A 22,680-nucleotide genomic window follows, 5' to 3' on the forward strand; every position below is an offset into this window, starting at 1 on the left:
AACCTGCTGGTACCTTTTGTCGAAATATGAAAAGAACCATCTAAGGACAGCGCCATCAAAACCATACAGTTGCAGCTTTTTCATAATGATCTCAACATTAACAACGTCAAAAGCTTTGGAGAGATCAGCTATCAAACCATATACTTTTATTTTTTTATCAACAGAGGATACTATTTCATCTACAATTGAAAAGAGAGCATCGTTTATTGAAAAACCTGGCCGGAAACCAAATTGATCAGATGACAGTAAACCTATTCGATTTAAATACTCTCTCATTCTTCTAAGCACTGCGTACTCGAAAATTTTGAGAAATACAGGCGTGTTAGCAATAGGTCTGCGGTTTTCTGGAAGTTCTTTTTTGCTTTTTTTATGAGTAAGAATTATTTTTGACAATTTTAGTTTCGAGGGTACATTACCCTATAACTATTAAAAATGAAAGTTAGTGGCTCCAAGATGTTTTCTGCTGATTTTTAAACCAAGTAATTTGAAATATTAAAACAGTCGCAGGATTTTTCATTTTTCAAGGATTTGAACCCTGAACATGGAACAAGGAATGAACCCTGTATATACAGGATGATTCTCAATTGTGGTAAAATAATTTAATACGTGATAGTGGAGGTAAAAATAAGAAAAAAAGTTCTTATAAACATATATCCATAAACGCTTTATTAGCGAGCTATACAGAGTGAAAGATTTCGCCCGGAATTCAGTTTCTCTGGTGAAATACACCGATGCTGAATTGTTTGGGGACTGGTTTTTGAAAAACGTATGGTGGATTCATATGGAAAAATATCTGAAAAATTGAATAAAACTAGTCTGGAAGCTGAAGTGTGAGTAGTTTTTGAGAAAAAAGTTGAAATATGCAAAAAATCTAAGTAGAAAAACACAGACTTCTACGTTTGATGCCCAATAACTTTCTCTAATGACCAGTAAACAAATAATTTTTCGCAATAAAAATTGTAGAGAATTTAACTCTGAAAAGAATTATGTAAGCTGTGTAAACTAAATTTAAATGAAAGTTAAATAAAACGTATTCTTATGTAGTACATTACACCACAAAAATTTGCTATTTTATGAGGAGAGAACTAATAACTCATAGGTTGTAGCTGATTGCAAATACAATATTCTTTTTAAGTAAAGACCGTTAATTGGGAGATGAGATACCGTGTACACAGACGCACATACACACACACACACACACACACACACACACACACAGACCAATACCAAAAAACCACTTTTTTGGACTCAGGGGACTTATAGAAACGTATAGAAATTTAGAAATTGGGGTACCTTAATTTTTGAAAATTATAACAGATGTTTCCTAACGAACTGTGTTCTAATTTGCTCATGATTAATCCTATTATATTAAGCGAGCAATTTCTGTATGTCTGTTTATATTTTTATATCTGGTTATTTATGTTCAACGGATCCTCGAAAACGGCTCTAACGATTTTCACGAAATTTGGAACATAGTAGGTTTATGATATAAAAATTCGATTGCACTTGGTATCATTCTTGGGAAAACTCGCTGAACGACATTAAAAGGATAATTCATCCTTGGCTGAAGCAGCTGAGACTTTCGTCGTCTGTGGATAGTAAAAAGTGAGCGAGTGATTCTGTGGAAAATCAAAATATCGCATCCCCGAAATTCATAAGCTGAAGTATAGCCAGTTATATAAATAAATAACGTGCCACGATATTAATAATTATATATACAATATGGAATAAAAATTTGGAGTGGAGCATACTCAAACCACTTGGAAAAACTTTTTGTGATTAAAAAAACACCTTATTAGAGCTACATTAGGAAATCCCAGACTCGATCCAAGTGAGAACCTGTTTAGTAAGCTGGATGTTTCGATTGTCAGGCAGCTATACAGAAAAAAATTAATTATCTACATAAATAAAACATTATGAATTATCACCTTATAACCTCCGTTTTTCATCTATTAGTTTTCAAATTACAGATACCATTTTATCAATTTGTATAAACAGTTTCAATACAAGATATCAAAGCTCATTAATGTAATGTCAAACCATTTTATCACTAGTAAATTCAATAAAAACTGGTAAATAAATTCATACCTGGGTAGTTTCGAATAATTAAATTTTAGTATAAGTAGCTTTTATCTAGAGAAATTCCTCCTTTTTTCAATGTAATTTTCAACTATTCTATCCCTTATGCCTCTTTAATCTTTATTTATCAAATTTAAGTAACATTAAAAGTCTGAAATGAGTTTATGTCTTCTAGATTTCTATAAAATTTTCAGTCCAAAAATATTTATACAAACCATTTTTTGGAATTTAGATGTTCCAAATACCAGAATAATAATAATTTATAAGACTCAGTTAAAATCCTCTCTACTCTGCTACTTTCTCTTCCCTTCCTAACTCCCAGTTTTCTCCCCTATTTTCTCAATAAATGCTAGATAACACAAATACGTTGTTGCATTTTATCCCATTATTATTTTGTTACATTAGTGTCAATCATTGAACACTCGGCCTCTGCGCTCAGGTTTTTTCGAACCTTGCAGGGACTTCCCATTTATTTTTATATTCTATCCTATCAATTGTATTCAATTTTATATTGAATTTCACTTTTCTCTTTTATAACCATTGTCATTGTAATCTATACTCACTGTCGGAATTTTTTGATATGGATAGGGTTTTAACTATACTTTTCATAATGTATTAGGTTGGCAATAATTTTAGTATGTGAATGTATTTTTGAGTTAATTATAATATGCTTGTAATATTTATACTGTATATGAGTTGAATCAATGATATGATGAGTGTTTTCAATTGTTTTTGATTTTTGTATCTTCAGAGCATTGTGACGTTTCCGATTGTAAAATAAGTATACTTGTTAGTATGTGATGTATTTTTGAGTTAATTATGATATGCTTGTAACATTTATACTGTATATGAGTTGAATCAATCATATGATAAGTGTTTTCAATTGTTTTTGATTTTTGTTTCTTCAGAGCATTGTGACGTTCCCGATTGTAAAATGAGTATACTTGAAGAAATAAAATCAATTCAATTCCATGCTTTTGGGTCAAATAAAGATTTGATTTGAAGTTCAATTATCAGAGACGAATGAATCATCAGCTAAACAGAGAATAACCTTAAACAAATAATAAAAATAAGGGAAAAAATTAACATTTAAAACAAATAACATTATTGAAATTTTAAATAGGGGCTTGGTTTAAAAAATTGCATTGGGGATTTTCAGTGTTAAAAATTAAGAATAGATACAATGTTTTGTACTCTTAGGTTCAGTTGCACAAACGCCGGTTAAATTTTAATCGTGATTAATTCTACGAGAACCAATCAGAGAAGGCCTTTTTGATAAGACGGCTTCTCTTCTGATTGGTTCTCGTGAAATTGATCACGATTAAAATTTAACCGGCTTTTGTGCAACCAACAATTACTATGTAGGTATAATGAAACATTGTAACTATTTTGTTATGGAAGCAATTTTTGGGAGAAATTCTATATGCTTGCATGTTTCCATAAATAAATAATGAAATAAATTTGGTAGCATACCAGGCGTGGGGTCGATAGCGGCAAGCAGCTCGAGATGCGGCCTGAGCGCGGAAAGGTTGTCGGGGTCACCAGTGCGTTGCAGTGCAATGACCAACTCCTGCACCGACTGGGCGAACGACTGCGGCGTCTGCAGCTTGTCGATGATGCTCTGCATGTGCGACTTGTGGTGCGTGTCGCCGTAGAGCAGCGCCGACCACTGGTCGGGTGCGATGCGTAGGCCCGCCTCTGTTGCGATCTGCACTATCTGCGCGTCGTGTTCGCGGCGCAGCGCCTCGTAAGTGCGAAACTCCTCCTTCAACTGCATCAGCGACGAGTCGCCTTCGCGTTTCGACACCTGTCCAAACACCCAACACATCAAACTTAAACTAAGTCAAGTTCAAGTTATGTTATTCAATATTTGAAAAAATAAAGTTGGATTCGAAATGGCGGTTCCAAGATGGCGGAAAAAATTTTAAAGCGTCAGAGAAGTAGTTTTTTAGTTGAAGTAGGATCCCCAATTACCTACTATCAAATTATTCTTGTAAATGAAATAATATTAAGCTGTTTCCATAATTTTCACCAACTCTGTATACCTTATACGTAGATAGATAGATATAGTGAGGTCCACGTTATAATGGCAGTGTAGAAAGATAGGAGAACAACGTTGCCGATCTTCACTGTCTTGTCAATGCCTTCTTGACGGTAGTTGATACAAGTTTATTGATGTAATATCAATTGTTCATACTCGTTTAAAATAATCAATTTTATATTTTTCAATAATTTCATGATGAATTTCCATAATTAAGATGGAATATTTTGTTATTAATTATTAATTCTACATTGTTAAAAGCCAATCTGGCAACAGAGCAAAGCGAGAGTGAGATGGCGATATCCGCTTTGTTGAATGATAGACAAGGATAGCAAAACCATTGCTAATCAAACACTGCCATTATAACGTGGACCTTACTATAGACATCCACTGCCCACCTATCAGGGGGATCTGGAACTTGTCAAAAAATCCAAATGGTCCAACAAAACAGACACAGCCCACAGTAACAACTTATTTGAATTTGAGATTCAAGGAGAGAAATGAATTGAAGGCACAAGAATCAAAATGAGAATAAAATATAGAACAGGAAAATAAGGAGAGATTACAATTATTGAAGAGACGAGATATCATTGGTAGTTATGACAACGGTTGGCAATAACAAAATGCAAGCTTATTTATGATCGTAGAGTGATCAAATATATGTTTGTATTGTTTTATCATGAGTTATAAGAATAATATCGAGTTGATGAAGTTAGTAGTAGTACATAATTGACTGGATAAGCTCACCTTAAAACAAGATGCCCTGTAGAGCAGTTGAACGACATGGCCGATGCTGGTCTTGGAGGCCTGAGGGAAGTGAGGCTCCAGTCGTTGCACAACAAACATCACTAGCACTTTTCTCGACAGTGCAGACCCGTCTTCGAGAGCTAGAAGTACCAGTTTCAACACCTCTTCTTGCATAGCTGCACCATAGAAAAAAATATCATAAATAATTTCATATATCACAATAACTTTCGGTAAATAGAGAGAAACTAGCAAAATGTGAATAGGGTTAGACACGATGTCATACATGTGAGCCCAAGTCAACCAACAACAAACAAATGCAAGTGCATTAATTGATCAATATTTATCATTATGGGAAAAGTCACTTACATAATTGAAATCTATAAGCAAGTCATATCCATTATTGGAATATTTTTATTTTTTAGAGAAATATCATCTGAAATTATATTAAATTAACTTTTCACAATTGATTTGTGGAATTAACATAATTATTAATATAAACAAACACATTAATATAAAAAAGTAATTTAAATCTATGTTTGTCTGACGTTGATATTAACAGAGTTTAATGAATGCAATTGTTGTCAACATGGATTATAACAGAAATGTCATTCTTCAAATTTCCTTCTGCTATTTACTTCTTCAGTGAATATTTGCAATAGCAGAAGTCCTTAGTTCTATTTATATAGCTTTCATTGGATATTCAAAATAATTATTGTACGTAGAAATGTTATAGTTGAAGGATCTTGAGCTATGATTCACAAAAAGTTTTGGTTATTATTAATGAAATGAAAATCATGGTTGTCAATGAGGAATGAGTAATACTAGGCTAAGGCCTACCATACACGTTTCGATCGGTCTTAAGGCCCGGACTATTCAGTCCCGGTCTTAAGGCCGGGCCTCAATGGCGGTCTCCCCACTCACGTACCGATCGGCCTTGGGGCCGTTGCGTATCCAGTAGCGCGGTAGCTCTATTGGAAGGTGGGAGTTTGTGCAGATTTGTGAAATATTTTAGTGCAATTTTAGTCAAATTTTAGTGCAATAAATTCTGTGATAGTAAATTCAGTTCAAGACGACATGTCATCTATTGAGGACCTACAAGCAATTGCTGTTATAATGTGTGCAGTGTCCAAAAGAAAAAAAGTCATGGCTTCAGAGGACGAAGTTCACCCACGTAAATTTATTGACAGAGTTGCAATGTCATCCAAAAGATTTGAAAAACTATCTAAGAATGGATGAGCCAACTTATTTGGAATTATTGAGAATGGTCACCCCGACACCATATCATCCAGACACCAATAGAAAGGAGACATTCTCTCCGTTAATTTGATATAAAATTGTTACACATTACAATGCCCCATGATTCTGGGAGAAGTTATATTCAAAAGATAAACAAATCTTCGCGATGTTATCAATTTTATCAAAAAAGTTGTATTTCCTTCAATCCTTCAACCCTGAAACTTTTTTAGCACTACTAGGACAGGACTAGACAGGTATACACAGTAATATTTCTATTATCTTAGTTGATCGTATCATTATTACCATATTTGAACAGAGAGGAAAATACGAAATCTAATTTTTATCTCATTTCATGTGATGAACTACAACTATGAAAATAGGAATATGATAATCATATATTATCATACCAGCCTCGGCAGATAATTTATTCAGCCGAATGTGATGCCACACTCCAAAAACACCACACTACTACACACACACTGACCCTACTGCTTGGGGGATGTGTTGATTCCTCAACTATTCCGCTCACTCTGAAGTGAAACTAGGGGATGATCAGTGCAGTATTCGTTTCCTGAAAAAACCGGTTTTTATTGTGACTGTTAACTTTCTCCTACTCACACTGAGGCACAACTGGGGATGAAAAATGAATATCGACTCTCTCAAAAAATCGATTTTTTGTGAAATCGATTTCTTTTTTTCGAAAATCGATTTTTTAAGAAATCGATTTTTAGAATAATTTTGCTATCCATAACACGTGCAAAACATGTTGACCAAGGGTATAATTGATTTTTCAAGAAATCGATTTTTAGAATGATTTTGCTATCCATAATACGTGCAAAACGTGTTGACCGAGGGTAGAAAATATGGCAGAGGGGGAAGAGCGGGTGTTTTGGCCTTAAGACGAAACCAGGTCACGTTCAGTTCCGTCTCAAGAGCAATTAAAATTAATCCATCTTGAGGCCGGACCTCACTTGATTCCAGTGCGGCCGAAATCCGGCCTTGAGATCACTTTTCGTCTTGAGGCGACACCATACACGTTTCGATCGGCCTTAAGACCCAGACTGTTCAGTCCGGGCCTTAAGACCGATCGAAACGTGTATGGTAGGCCTAATAAATGTTAGATAAGATAAATGTTACTTAATTCTACAGAGTGTTGCAGGGAAACGATACATTTTGAATATTACAGTTCGCAGCTCTGTAGAGAATTACATTTCACATTATATAATTGGTGTTTTTATGAGAGCAATAATGGGGTCTCCCTGGTGCTCTCATATATTGTACCTTTACAATAAATAAATAATTAAAGTCTATATCAGTACGCTTCCTCAACAATATTGGTCATCGTTGATTATTGAAAAATAGATTTACTGACACATGCCAAAAACTAGGTATTAAGAATTGTTAAGTTACCGGGACCGAGGAACTGGCATCCGCGCGCTCTGACTGCCGCCCAGAGGTTGGCGGAGAGTTGCTGGGGATTCTGGTGGTGAAGGATGAGTTCGGTGACGGTGCGCTCCCCCAGCGAGCGAGCGGCCCGCATCGCCCTCACCCGCCCCTCTTCCTCCATCAGCTGGCAGTTGATCAGCGTAACCAGTTTGCGCTGCATCGGGCGCGATAGCACGCCCGAACCACCCCCTATCAACAAAACAACACAACAATTTACTCAACCTTACTAGTAAAGCCTACATAAAATAATATTCTTACACTGGCCACTAACGGTAGAATATGCACGATAATCATGCATGTTTTGCAATCAGCGAGAGGCTTCTAACATAAAAAAACCCAATAACAATGAATAAACCTCCGGAAAAATACAAATTATGATACAAAAGAATAGAGCAGTGAAGAAAAAATAAACAACAGAAATCGGAGATAAAAATACCTAACCTCGAAAAAATTTTCTCGATGCCTTTGGCTGTGTTGACACAACTATGTATGACGTCATGTGTATCATGCATGTTCTACCGTTAGTGGCCAACCTTATTTTGTAAATAATTGTTCATTATACTGATGTACTAGGGGCCAGTTTCCGAGCTCAGGATTTAGGTAAGTTCTAGATTTTAAACAGCTGGAGTCAGAAAATTGACTTTCCAAATCTGAGTGTAGTCGCAGTAAATAGTTGGCCATTTTTTGTGTATTGGAATATGGGCTATTACACTCAACGATAAATTTTTGACCGAATTTGACTTACGATGCATGATTTTGGACCGCCTTGACGAGTCGAGAAGAATGAAGTGTAGTACGATAGAATCTTAGCATTGTGTCAAAAATTATAAGTGTTTGAAATTTAGATCCTTGAGATGCCCTTATGCGCGCTTCTCTACTAGGAAATACTGAAATGAAGTGCATCTAACGGATGATCCTCATAGAACACAATCTCCTGAACTTATGTCATTGTGTGAAATATCAATGTGAGGAAGGTGTAGTTGGTTATGATGATTGAAGCTAAAAATTAGGTGTTTTTCACAATACAAGGAGCAATGTTGTCAGGTGTACCTGGAAATCTATATGAGAATAGAGCGCTCTACCTGATCTCAGATTGTAGAGAGCAAAAATACGCTCAGAGGGATTTTGAATTATACATCCAAGTGGTAACAATCGGGAGATATTGTTGATCAAAAACTAAAATTCATCAGAATTTATTTTTTCTCCATAACCCAGTACTCATTAGAGATAGAGAGTTCCGAATGATCTCATTTTATTCAGAATTTTATAATCTAAAAAAAGGCAGGAGTAAAATTTTTTGTCCGATTACTCGATTTGGCAGAAATAGCTGAAAACTGGAAAATACGAGGATTTTGGGCCATCCTGTATCTAGCACAAGGAAATTTTGCATGACGAAGTCGGCTTTGGACTTCTCTCATGTATCCTAACAATATAATAAAAAATCAGAACTACAATATAAATTGCAAGCACACCCCCTTTTTTATGTCTATAATATTATTGACTGGACTACGGCCCATTTCACTGCTGTCAAGCATATCCAAGATTATAGAAAAATGTGTGAAATCAAGAGTAATAAGTTATTTTGAGAAATATAAAATCTTATCCAATTCCCAATTTTGGTTTCGCAGTGCTTTGAATACTTCCGACGCAATCAATCTTTTATATAACAAAAGATATTATAAATCACTTGGATAATGGAAATAAATGTGTGGGTGTGTTTCTTGATTTTACAAAGGCTTTCGACACCGTTGACCATGCCATTTTACTTTAAAAAATCGAATCAATGGGTTTCAGAGGAAATGCATTGCGGTTCTTTCAGTCTTATCTGAGTGGAAGGTTGCAGGCCACAAAAGTTAATAAGGTGGTGAGTTCAATGTCTGAGGTGAATACTGGAGTACCGCAATGAACAGAGCTAGGACCTATGCTATTTTTGATCTATATAAATGATCTTATCGGTATTGAGCTTGAGCATGGTTCCCTCTATTCATTTGCGGACGATACTGTTGCAGTATTTCATTATTCGAGTTGGGTTGATACTTCGAGAGGGCTAACAGTGACCTGGCTATAGTTAAGGATTGGTTAGACGAGAATCTAGTATCTATTAATGTTGACAAGACTGATGCCATCCCCTTTTCCCTGACGTCTGTGGGTTGTTTGACTGATGTTGACAATTGCAGAATTGTTATTTATGAAACTGGCTGCAATCGTTGTGCATGTACATGTGCACACTGGAGTTTCAGGAGAATGTGTACTTGGGTATCATGATAGATGAGCACTTGCTTTGGGGGAGTCATGTGGCATATTGTACTCCAGACTGAGAAGATTGATTTATAAATTTGTACAGATGAGGAATATGTTGCCTCTACACCAATTGAGAATAGTATATTCTTAGCCTTAATCCTTAGCCCAGTCCATTGTGAGCTATGGAATCATTGGCTGGGGAAATTGTGGGACATCTATTATGCAGCCACTAATTCTATTACACAAGAAAATTATGAAAAATTGTCTAAAACCCAATACGATATAAAAGCTATCTATACAGAGAATTTCTGGTATTTAGTGCACCGCATCTGTTTGAATTTGAATTAATGAATTTCATTTATTTGAGACCACATACTTTTCCTTTATCTGCGGTACACATGTATGTTACACGAAGACGAATTAGAGAGAACCCCTCGAGGAGCCTCGTCTCAGGACTACTGCAGCTGCAGATCATGTTTTTTCCAGGGGCCCCGTTTATTCAATCAACTTCCTCTTTCCATAGTCTCTGCACCAAGCTTTTCTATGTTCAAAAATGGTGTCCATTGTTTTTTTAAATGAGGCAAAATTGAAGATTGGATGTATAAGGCCTTTGTGTTTGCTTATGTCTCTCATTTTTACATTATAAATGCTTCATTGAGGTAAAATTGAGTGCATGAGAGCCTTTTCTTTGTTGTTTTTTATCGTTTCTATGAATCCTGTTAGTTTTTCTCATTGTGTACATTATCATTATTTTGTTTTTATTTACCAGATTCATTTAATTTCAGTGAGTCTAAAAGAACAATTTTGATGATAATGAAGACAATTTTTTTTATAAGATTAAATATATTAAATACTATACTATACTATACTATACTATACTATAAATCATAGGTATGATTTTGCTTCTACCAAGATAGATTGTAAATTTTAGTTTTGTTAAGAGTTCTTTGTTGATTGAAAAATTATTCGTTTTGTTTTGTTAAATATTAAAACAAATGTTTACAATATGGATAACAAATAGTGTAAAAATGGAAAACAATATTGATTCAGTTTATTTTAGATTTGTTGAAGGATATTTTAGTTTTTTTATAGTTAATTCTTGTTTCGTTTAATGATATTCCAGTTTGTTTGAATGTGTTCTGGTTTATTGACCGAGCGAAGTGAGGTCGAAGATTCAAGTCGACGGTTTGCATTTCTCTTTATTGACCGAGCGAAGTGAGGTCTAAGATTCAAGTCGACGGTTTGGCATTTCTCTCAATGTTTAAATGTTTTTATGTTGCGCATTTACGGCGAAACGCGATAATAGATTTTCATACAATTTGGCAGGTATGTTCCTTTTTTAATTTCGCGTCGACGTATAAAAAAGGTTTTTTTGAAATTTTGCATTTCAAGGATAATACAAAAGGAAAAGGAGTCTCCTTCGTCATAAATCAGCTGTCAAAATTTCAAAAAACCTAATATTATATACGTCGACGCGAAATTTAAAAATCTGGTGTGGCGCACTCACACAACTTTCCTTGCCGTTATGAAAATTTATCACCTGACGCTAGTGTTCCCGTGCATCTCAAGTCTACTATTCAAAGATCTAAGCCAGCTGGTGACAGGACTATAACGCTGGAGACACACGAGGTCTGCTATCTCTTCATAGTGAATGATTTAATAGAATCAACAGTTGGCAAACCAGTTTGCAATTGAAATAATAACATTTTCTCGAATTTCGAGCTTATTTAAAATTTTAGGAGAAAATGTTACAGAATATTAAATGTAGAGATTTTCATGCTCAATCTTTTCCATTTGGAATTTTTTGTTTAAATTGTATCTGAAGCCTGATAATTGGGAATCTAAAATAAAACTTTACCTAAATGGGGCGGAGCTCCTGAAATTTTTACAGATATGGGACTTGTGGCAGTTGATAGAGCTTAACGATGACTATTTTAAGTATGAATTTGATCAAAATCGTTGGAGCAATTTTCGAGAAAATCGCGAAAAACCCTGTTTTTGACAACATTTTTGCCATTTTAGCCGCCATCTTGAAATGCATTTGATCGAAATTGTTCGTGTCGGATCCTTATAGGGGAAGGACCTAAGGTTCCAAATTTCAAGTTATTCCGTTAATTGGGAAATGAGATATCGTGTACACAGACGCAGATACACACACACACACACACACACACACACACACATACAGACCAATACCCAGAAACCACTTTTTTGGGCTCAGGGGACCTCGAAACGTATAAAAATTTACAAATTGGGGTACCTTAATTTTTTTCTTGAAATCAAGAAACTAGAAATCAAGTAAAAAATCAGAAACAATAGTTATTCACATTTAGTATATTATTGTAAGCAAAGGAAACAAACATTAAAACTTAAGTATCAGACTGAAAATAGACTGATTAACTGGACTCAAAAAAAATTTTTTTCATAACACATTTTTTACACTGATCACATCAACTTAAGTGATCTATCAACTTCTACGAAAGTAAGAGGTTTGATAAAAGAATGTTGAGTTGAGTTCAAACTGAGTTTAATCATGGAAATTTCCCTGATAGTAGAACAAATATCATAAAAATTTGTTTTTCAATTTTATCCAATTTAGTGAAGTCTAACTCTGATTTATCAATTATTGTTATTAAATTTAGAGAATGTTGGTTGGTATTTTCACACAATAATTCCTAAATCATGATAAGCATCTCTTCGAGAGTAAAAAACATTAATAATTTCCTCTTGCTATATTATTCATTCAACATGTCAGTACTCTTATCAATGGAATAGAGAGTTATCGCAGGAGACCACAAACAATTCACAAGTTTTCCCAAAGCCTTTGACCTAAGATAAGACAATAACCACTCCATATTTTCTAGTTCATGTGAAACACTAATATATGAATAAAATAATCAAGTTGCTTCTAGTGGGTCACAAAAATGTTGACTGCCTACTAATGAGAAAAGCTGTACGCGTGAAACTGATTCGAAAATCAGTGTTTGAATGGAAATAAGATGACCTGATCTGAGGAATCCCAGTATAAAATGAGTAAGCCACGCCCAACAATTTGGACTATTTAATAATAGTAGTTTTATTCTTCATACTCTTAATTTGAATGAATTTAATGAAGCAACAGATACTGTATCTCTAATAAAGCTATTTGTTCTTAGAAAATGGGAAAATGCAATTGCCTTCAACTTATTAGTTTTATTATTTTGCTTCAGAGTTGAAAGTAATTAGAGAGCACTTTTGGCCAGGACTCCGATGCTGCGAGGAATACCATTTATATAGTTATCTGAAGAGGCACTCGAAATATATCTGTGTATGATAGCTGTGTTGTTGTGACCCACAACCCACAAAACTGATTGGAATTACTTCCTAGAAGTATTTAATCATTGGGGGACTCCCCTATCATTTCACTCATATTTATACATCTGTCATCTTTTATATTTTTTAGCAAACTCCACCTAACGGATTCGATCTATGGGGATAAATAGCTGAAGTAATTTTCAACAAAAATTTTCTTGTATTATTTTTTTCGCAATTCAAGAAGTCTTGAATTATTTTTCATTTCTTATTAGTATTGTATTTCATTCCAAAACATTTATAATCTGCATGATCAATTGATCAAGTGGAAAATCTATTCAATTGAAAAAGATTTTTTGGAACCTTGAATGAATAATGTTATATCTGTGACCTCAAAATTGATCAAAAAGCAGATTGTGAGAGGTACGCCTCTAAAGTGTTGAGTCTGTTTTAGTTGTGTCAAGCTGGATTGAAATTTGCTACAAATTAAAAAAATATATATTAGGTTATTATAGAATAGGTTATTATATTGCCAGAGACTTGATAAAAAATATTTAGCATTTTAAAATACTATTTTATCTACAAAATATTAATATTTTTGAAAAATTTGGAGCAAATCTCAATCTAGCTTCACACAACAAAAGTAAATTCAACACTTTAGAGGCGTACCTCACACAATCTACTTTTTGATCAATTTTGAGGTCTCAGATAAAAATTATTATTCATTAAAGTTTCCAGAAAATCTTGTTCAATTGAATAGATTACTAAGCAGATTATAAATGTTTATGGAATGAAATACCAATACTAATAAAAAATGAAAAATGATACAAGACTTCTTGAATTGCGCAAAAAAATAATACCAGATAATTTTTGTTCACAAGAGCATTTATAATAATATGTTCATGGAATAGAATACAATATATCAATATTTTTGTAAAATTTTCGCTTACATAAATTGATAAAATGTATGTTAGATGAACTGTGTAGGGATACACACCTGAGGAGAACGGTTTGAGGTACAGGGCAAGCTCTTCTATGCATTTTTTGGCTTGCAGGTAACAGTGGAGATCTTCTTGGGGTAAATGATTCAATTTCGAGGAACTATGATCATCGGGAACAGTTGCGCCCACCAGTTGCAGAAGAGCACAATTTACTGGCAAGCTTTCTATTTCTGTATTTATCGCCGTCTGTAACATATAAAACACAATCATTAAAAATATGCTAATTATTCATTTTCTAATTAATCACTTTTATCACGTGAAGGCTCGTTATTACATTCGGATACCAGTGACACACCAACACTATCCAAGCAAATCTTATGCCATTGGGTTTTTCACTAACCATCTATTATTAAATTTTAGTTAAATTGTATTGTCATGCTGAATTTTATCTGATTTCTGTATATGTATTTATGTGTGAAATAAATTTGAAGTTGACAAAGAAAATCGGGAGCAATGACGTTTATTTCACAGTGGACGGACGGACATCACCGGTGTCGCAGAGCAGAGTATTCAACCGAATTTCTGGTATAACAATCGGACTACAATGGTGGCCCTACCACAAGCATGGTGCTTACCACAAGCCCTGTGTAATACGAGCCCAACAAATTTTGACTTTCAGTGAGAAACATGAATAGAAAAAGCAGATAATCGATGAAAGAAAATAGAAGAATAGGATGAAATTGTGAACCGATTCACAAAAAAATAAGGAAAAACAATTATTAGTACTAGCATATTTCAAACTCCAATCATAAATTATCACTTAGTACTAACCACGTAGTCTTTTTCCTCTAATCAGAACTTCCAAACCTAATGAAAAGACTCCAGATCTTGCGTTTTCTATTTGAGAAAAATTTAATTGTATTCATATGTTTAGTGTGTGGAAACATTTCATTATCATAAAGGACTTAATTTTTTTATAAAACAGGCCCTAATTCATTTTATGAATACTTGGTGGATTTCTGTTTTGAATTATTGCTACAATCAGCATATTACATTACAGAAGAGTGAATGCAGGAAAATCAAGATATTCTATGCATTTTAATAGTTGATACATTTTTATTACGTATTGACCTGTTACCTGACATTTATTACTTTTTAACACGGGAGTGACTTAACTTACATGATTTTAAGTACTTTGAAAAACGAGAAAAGCTAAACACTAAGAGCTAATGAGCATCTACCATAAATTTGAACTATTAATCATATAGAAAAGTAATTCAAAGATGTATAAAAATAAAATTTCTAGATACAAATGAAGTAAACTGAATTTACAAAAGTCATCATGAAGAATGATTAATAAGAATTAGACAGTTTTTTTACATTGATTTATTGGATTTTGATGACTAATAGTGAAAATTCACAGATTTATGAGCAACATTAAAATTTCTAAAAGCTAATCTCATGAAGCTAGTAATTTCAACATAATATTTCCTCATAATAGTCTTCAAATCCACTTTACCATTAAAGAATATGTTATATGGGAGGTAAGTTCAAATTCAAAATGTTTTTATTGCCGTGAACAAATACATGTTATTGACAGTCATCAAGTTATTAAATCGACCAAGAATTTCATAATCTAGCTACTTCAAATAAACAAACAACAATCGTATATCTTATTGGATTCATGTCGGAGGTCAGTTTCTATAATGATAAGAGAAGAGAAATAATTAAGGCAACACTTGGCATTATTCTTATAAAACTTTATCCTTATGAGATTATAGACAAAACGATGAATCAAATATGAAATAATTATAGGATATTACAAAAAATTCAAGAATTGAACGCAGATTATTTTATAAAGGATATTATCGTTATAGAGATAAGGATATATATCGTTGATAAAGATATATGGTTATTATTGAATGGAAATAGTTGTAATTGTCACACTTGCTTGTTATTAAAATACCTATAGTGAGGTCCTCGTTATAATGGCAATATTTGATAAACATTGGTGAAGTTGCTATTCTCATCTATCATTCGATATTCAATATAAATTATGAAAATTTATCAAGTTATTTAATCATTGAAATATATATTCTCTTGACTAATAAAATGTAATTGATTATTTTAAACAAGTATGAACAGTTTATATTACATTGGATATACCGATATCGGCAATCCTATACAGAAGGCAGTAACAAGGCAGAGAACTGGCAAAGCTGTTCCCCTACCGTTCCCCACTACCATTAAAACGTGGCCCTCACTATAGAAGCTAGTTTCGGTTGTTACGCCATCAAAAATGTAGTTCCTTGTTATTTAAAAAAATAAGTAGTGTTGAAAATCACTTTCCTAGTTTTGTTTCATATGCTGAATTTTATGTTCTCACTGAAATAGTCCAGATGTCTAAATTACAAACGCAACTAAAAACAGTGAGTAATATTAATAGGTAGGTATGATATTAATAGTTACGATGAAACTTATTTCGAGAGCTCTAAACAATAACATTTGCAGCTGATAATTATTTGTATTTAATAATAATTTATTCGATTGTTAGTGAGTGAATGAGTAGCTGACCTGATCGAAGGGGCATTGTTTGCGGTGCAAGTTGGAGAGACAGGTCTTGCAGACGGTGTGGGCACAGCCAAGACTGATCGGACTACGGACGGCCGCATCGAACTCGTTACAGCACACGGGGCAAGACAGGAACTCTGTCCACTGAGGCGCCTGAATTGGCATTCTGAAACAATCAATCATTTTTTGTCAACTAATTCCGCTAAAATTTGTGCATTAATTATCAATGTTACTGGTGCAAATATTTAATTTGTGGCTAGTATGTATGGAGTATAATATAGTAGTCCACATTATTATACAGAACACAGTACCTAGTCTACAGTAGGGCAATGGTACTATGAAGTAGTGAAACAGTCCATGTAAAGCGACTGACTCATGTCTGCTGGTTTATTTTTAAATGAACGCCTTCATTACGATAATTGACTTACTCCTAGCCTAACTAATAATCTACATTTTCAATTGATTTATTATATAAAATCTAATATTGCATATCATTCAACCAAATAAACAGTAAAATTTTAAATTATCAAGAGCTTCAATTGACTAGTCACTATGTATAAAACTTGATAAGTAAGTTATTATGTACAAATAGGAGAGAATAATATCAATTATTCTTCAGATGAAATTTCGCTATATGAACCAATTGATACAAATTAGATGGGAACAGTAATAAAAATGTATTCTTACAAAGTACCGGTACTTACAATGCTATACAACACATAAAGAAACGCCTTCGACAAAACTGACTAGATTCGATTTGAATTAGAAATTATTGGAAATTGGAGTTACTAAATTGTCAATGATAAATAGATAGATATATTTGATAGTTTGATAACAATTGATATATTTCTTTGTTAGTGAAAATTGAAGGATATATTTCATTTCAGTGGAAAAACAATGTTGACGAATATAAAGAGACTACGTGCTAGAAGATTGGTATGAATTGGATACGGAATAGATAAAACGTTCTATGAACGTGGATTGGTACGTTGAACGGATTGGTACGTCATGGAATGTGAGCACTGGCAGTTTGGAGGAGAAAGTGAAAATAGATAAGATTATACTATTTGTAGAAGTGTTTAGAGGAAACGAAAATTCGGTTTTATATATTATCAGCCATCACAAGGTAACACTCACATGCAAGCAACACGATACGGCCATCTATTTTCTAAATTATATTAATGTGCATATCACTAAATAAAAAATGAAAATCCGAGTTATGTGATGTAACTCAATAGGAAAAGTTTTTTTTATACTTTGAGACAAAATTCTGTATTTCTAGACATACGTGTTGACAAAATGGGTTGTATTTTGGAATGAAAAACTAAGAATGGTTGTTTTGAATACTCTTGCATGACCTAATACATTGTATTATTATTATTATTATTATTATTATTATTATGTATGTTTACTGGTGAATAAATGATAAAATTCATATATTTTACTAGCTATTTTGATATTACTGTATGACAAAATTCAAGAATTCCTCGGCTTGTATTATTCAATATTTCATTTTCATATCTGATGAGGTCTTACACAGTACGAAATGCTTATTTGAATCAATTGATTTGATTTATTGAACTCAGGCAGAAAACAATAGCCTGATTATTATTCATTAAACAAACACAAAAGTTAGAAGCATTGAGAGAAACATTGATTCATTATACATTAGACATGCTTATGCACGTTTTATTTAATATAATGTGATGTAGCACTAAGTTATACGTTTCTCTACATAATCTTACTCTATAAGACGAAATATCTATAAATAATATAATAAACTCTGGATAAATTCAAGTGATTTTTGTGGCTCATTGTAGAAGAAAATATGAAAATGAAAATCATTTTTGAAATGTGACAATCCAATTAACATCTTTTAACATATCAATAAAATTGAATAGACGTTTTATTACTTGGATAATTGAAATAAGATGGTAAATTAGTGTGAAAACAAGAGTAGAAATGTATTCATGATAAAATGAAATATTCAAGAATAAAATGATAGGATACGTAATCAAGAAATACAGAGTCAATGGCAATTGAAAAAAGGCATTACTTATAAAAGCTCTATTGAGTGTGCCAAATAAAATATTGACAAGACTAAGTCGGATTTGATGTCATGCCAAACAAAGTCTATTGTTTCAAGAAACTCTTCCTTACGACATTTGCACACATCAAACCATCGAATGATCCAACATATTGGACGAATTTCATTAATATTGTATTGGGTAAATTCTCAATAGCTTTCAGGACCATCTATTATTTTACAAGCAGAATTAGTGTCGGCAATAAAACTATTCTATTTTATTTGAATATTTAAAATATCAACAAAAATATCAATTAAGTTCAATCTTCAAAGAATGGATGAACAACTGATTGAAGACTAAAAAGGTGCTGTTTAGTGAGTTAAGGGATCCTTGATAAATAGTTCATGAATTTATCGGTTATTGTAGATTGCATCATGTAATTCGACAGTTTTAAGAAAGAAAAAAACGAATAAGCCGATCGAAATTTGAATGATAAAAAATGTCAACCCATAGCTTTGCGCTCACTGGTGTGAATCGTGACCCGCACGCCGAATGACTGTTAATTTTAACCATTTAGTCACGGCTTAAAAATTGTCTCGATCCCGTCGCCGTCCCGCATACGATTCAAACTGGTGTGTGCAAGACATATATATTGATGCAATTAAAATATACCTTGGAGAAAATTGTTTAAACATCACATCTTAAATAAATTGATAAACCACATCTTTAATATGAAAATTCATTCAATTCCAATAGCATTTCAATTTCAATTCATTCATAAAAACATGTTAAGACTTTCAGCAATAAATGGGCATTGCGACTGCAGATGAGACACACCACCTGAATTTATTTCATTGTCATCAGCAATAATTACTAACTCGGCGTACAAACACTACATTTACTGTGAAATTAAATTCCAAAATTGGTAAATGTAATTACAGATCAGTTGAATAGTATACATGACAATGTTGAAACGGCTTACCTTGGTTACAGAGTGAGACTTTTGACCTTGAATTTTCCATTAGCAGATGCCAATGAAGGTTGCAAGACAAAAACTACTCTACCAAGTAAAACTATTTCTAATCGTGTCATGTAAACAGTTTCATTGTTCTAAAATTTCATCAATGACAGTCATTAATTTTTATTAATAATGGAATTTTAAGAGAAGATGCCAAATCCCATCTAGAATGAAGGTTCATACCCAAAATCACTCAACTATAGCATTTATAGATAATATATTATAATATAATAATATAGACATTATACATACACAATTCACTATAGCATTGAATTGTTTGATTAATTTTGAAAACTTGATGAAATTATGATTGCATGGATAGAAATGAAGATGGAAAGTTAATTGCCATGTGCAGTTCTAATGCCAAATAGAGTACAATGCAAATGAGACGAATTGAGAAACAAGAATGATTTGGAAGTGTTCCAAGAATCTATCAAATAATATAGAGCCACAGATCTTGTAGGCCTACTCTATATTCGATTATCCAAATAATATGTTAATATCAACTGCAAAAGATTATAATTATTATTATGAAATCATATTCATTAAACGTTCTCTGATATTTTCAAGATTTAATATTATTCTAGGCTTGTCAAATTGAAATCTAGTTAGATTATTACAGTAAAACCATTCAACAAATATAATGTTGGCAGTGCTCATGCATTCATTGCTCTCAAAAACAAGACATATTGGTTTCCTTCTATTAATTGAATACACATCTAGAACATGTTAATTTGTAATACAGAAACGTAGCTGGTCGAAGACAATAGCATATTCAGCATTCAGCTTTCAGAAAAGGCTAATATTTCCACCATAGATGATAAGTTTTCGAATATTCAATCTATTTCTCATAACCATAAAAATTTAATTTCCATTGCCACAACTGAGAACAAATTTCTAATGAAATTTTAAAATTCAACACCTACTCACAACAGCTCAATGGAAACAGAAACAAAATTTGAATATGAAAAATAAAGGATAAAGTTAAAAGATATTTTTAATTCAAATAGAAATATTAGAACAAGAGAAAGAGCAAGTCATCACAAGGTGTTTGGTGATTTTCATTGAAACGAAGGAATTTTCCCAAGTTGAGACCCAGCTACAATAATTGACCACATAATATTTCCTTCCTACGCACAGACCGCCGGAGGGAGTATAAATCTGATATTTAATTCAGTAATGGGGGATCAAGTCAACAAATTCAAGCTTCTCAATAATTTCTTCTCTTAAAAAAACTAAGTTTGAAAACAAATTACTTGTTTTGTATTAATCAATAATAATAAATATTCCATTCCAGCAATCGCTATGTGTTGAGAAGAATGTCTATTAGAAACAATTATTGTTATATTGTGTTCATCTTTAAAGGAAGGTGAGGGAGGAAAGTGACACAATATTACGTTACAATAGAGAAATGAGAAAACACAAATTTATTCAAATTAGGGATATTCCAAGAAAAGATTTACTGATTGTGAAGGCGCAGAGGTTCGAAACAGGACATAATGCCAAGGAAGAAAAATTAAAATCTTCATCACGATCAATAAAGTTGACTATAAAACGCAGTAGACCACAAACAGGAAAACAGAGATACTGCTCTAGATTAATCAGGGATGACGGATGATATTGTGCAAGTATTAATGTGGTACTAGTACAAGTACTACAGTAGAAGCATTGTGTGTATGGTACGATGTGGTTGCTGACTGTAATGTACAGCCTGTGGATTTCCTCTTCATCAAAGGGAATAGATTATTGGGTTATCGTTCATGTGTGCAGTGTGCCAGCACTCCCACTTCCTAGCAATAGCCGTCTCTCTTGGGAGCTCCGGAGTGCTTGCTTGCCAGCCAGTAGCAAAGTGATCTATTTACTGGAGGGTTACATAATTCCAATGCGCTTACATAAGCATTACGCTCTACAAAATGAATCTTACTTTTTACTTTAATCTATATTGTAGTGAATGAAGGAAATTCATCAAGGAATTAGAGTGGTGTATGAATTCAATAATAAACGGAAATCGAAAGCACTGCCCATAGAATACTTATAACATTGAACACAAAAATAATTCTGAAAGATATAAATTAATTTAACAATGAAAATTAGTAAATAATGGCATAAAAATCAATCTTTATTGTGCAAAGTTATATTTTCATTTACTCTACAAAAAATTACATTTTCTCAAGACTCGTTTACTAGCCAGAAAATTTTAAATTATTTATCAGGCTACTCCAATATTTTGGTTTCTTCCCTATTTTTGTATCTTCCATTAATCTATTTTACTTACAACACTAAAACCAACTAGAAAAAAATAGCTCAAAACACATCTAATCTCTTCTACTTAAAACAGTGAACACCTACAGACAAAATATATCACTAAAGGGTAATATATAACTCAGGATAAAACTCAGGTAAAATATATCACTCAGGATACTTAGAAACTATCATTTTTAGATGTAATGGTGATTGATCATGGATTATCAACATTACAAAAAACTTTATTTGATTAGATAAGAAGCGACCCATATGAATCAGTAACCTACTGAATTTGACGATTCTTATTGTGTAATAAATGATGTCATTTGGAATTTAGATTTTGGTACTTCTTGTGTTCTAGTATAGAGTGGTGCATATGTTAGTTTCCCCAATTTATTGTGAAAAAGTAAGGGCACTACAGACTAGTAAAATCTTATTTAACACTGGTTAGTTTTGATTCGTTGGCAGGTAGGTAGTATTCTACCACAGGATAGGATAGGTAGTGTACAACACTGATCAGTCATGATCTATTCTCCACAGGGAATATATCATGGTTTACGATCTATGATCCCTCTTCTTGAAAAAATCCATTTCATACATTATAAAGCCTTCTAATTCAAAACCTCTAGTTGACTCCTACAATAAGATTAGTAAGAGATAATTAATGTACAGCCTATACATTGTTATAGTACCTTTGGTACAGGCACTATTATAACAGTGTTATAGTACCTGTGTACCTTCAATTCTTATCGGTACGGTATACGCTGTCCAGTATTGTTTATAGCTTTCTTTGAAGCA

The 22,680-nt window shown here is 33.0% G+C and overlaps 1 protein-coding gene across 5 annotated transcripts in view; it reads right to left on the reverse strand.

Moving 5' to 3' along the window:
• Positions 1-22,680, reverse strand: part of LOC111050457 (roquin-1) — a 90,685-nt gene that overhangs the window by 54,432 nt on the left and 13,573 nt on the right. For 4 of the 5 annotated variants that reach the window (XM_022336785.2, XM_022336786.2, XM_022336787.2 and 1 more), the window contains exons 2-6: positions 16,597-16,759; positions 14,079-14,268; positions 7,514-7,738; positions 4,868-5,043; positions 3,553-3,886 (exon numbers count right to left, since the gene is read on the reverse strand). In XM_022336785.2, coding sequence (XP_022192477.1) covers positions 3,553-3,886; positions 4,868-5,043; positions 7,514-7,738; positions 14,079-14,268; positions 16,597-16,758 — 1,087 coding nt within the window. In that variant the 5' untranslated portion in view covers position 16,759. Of the gene's footprint in view, positions 1-3,552; positions 3,887-4,867; positions 5,044-7,513; positions 7,739-14,078; positions 14,269-16,596; positions 16,760-17,297; positions 17,319-22,680 lie in introns of those variants that run through there. The other variant, XM_039430801.1, reaches the window with a different exon arrangement.

This window comes from Nilaparvata lugens, chromosome 6 (assembly GCF_014356525.2).
Source record: "Nilaparvata lugens isolate BPH chromosome 6, ASM1435652v1, whole genome shotgun sequence".
In the NCBI taxonomy this organism is placed as follows: domain Eukaryota; kingdom Metazoa; phylum Arthropoda; class Insecta; order Hemiptera; family Delphacidae; genus Nilaparvata; species Nilaparvata lugens.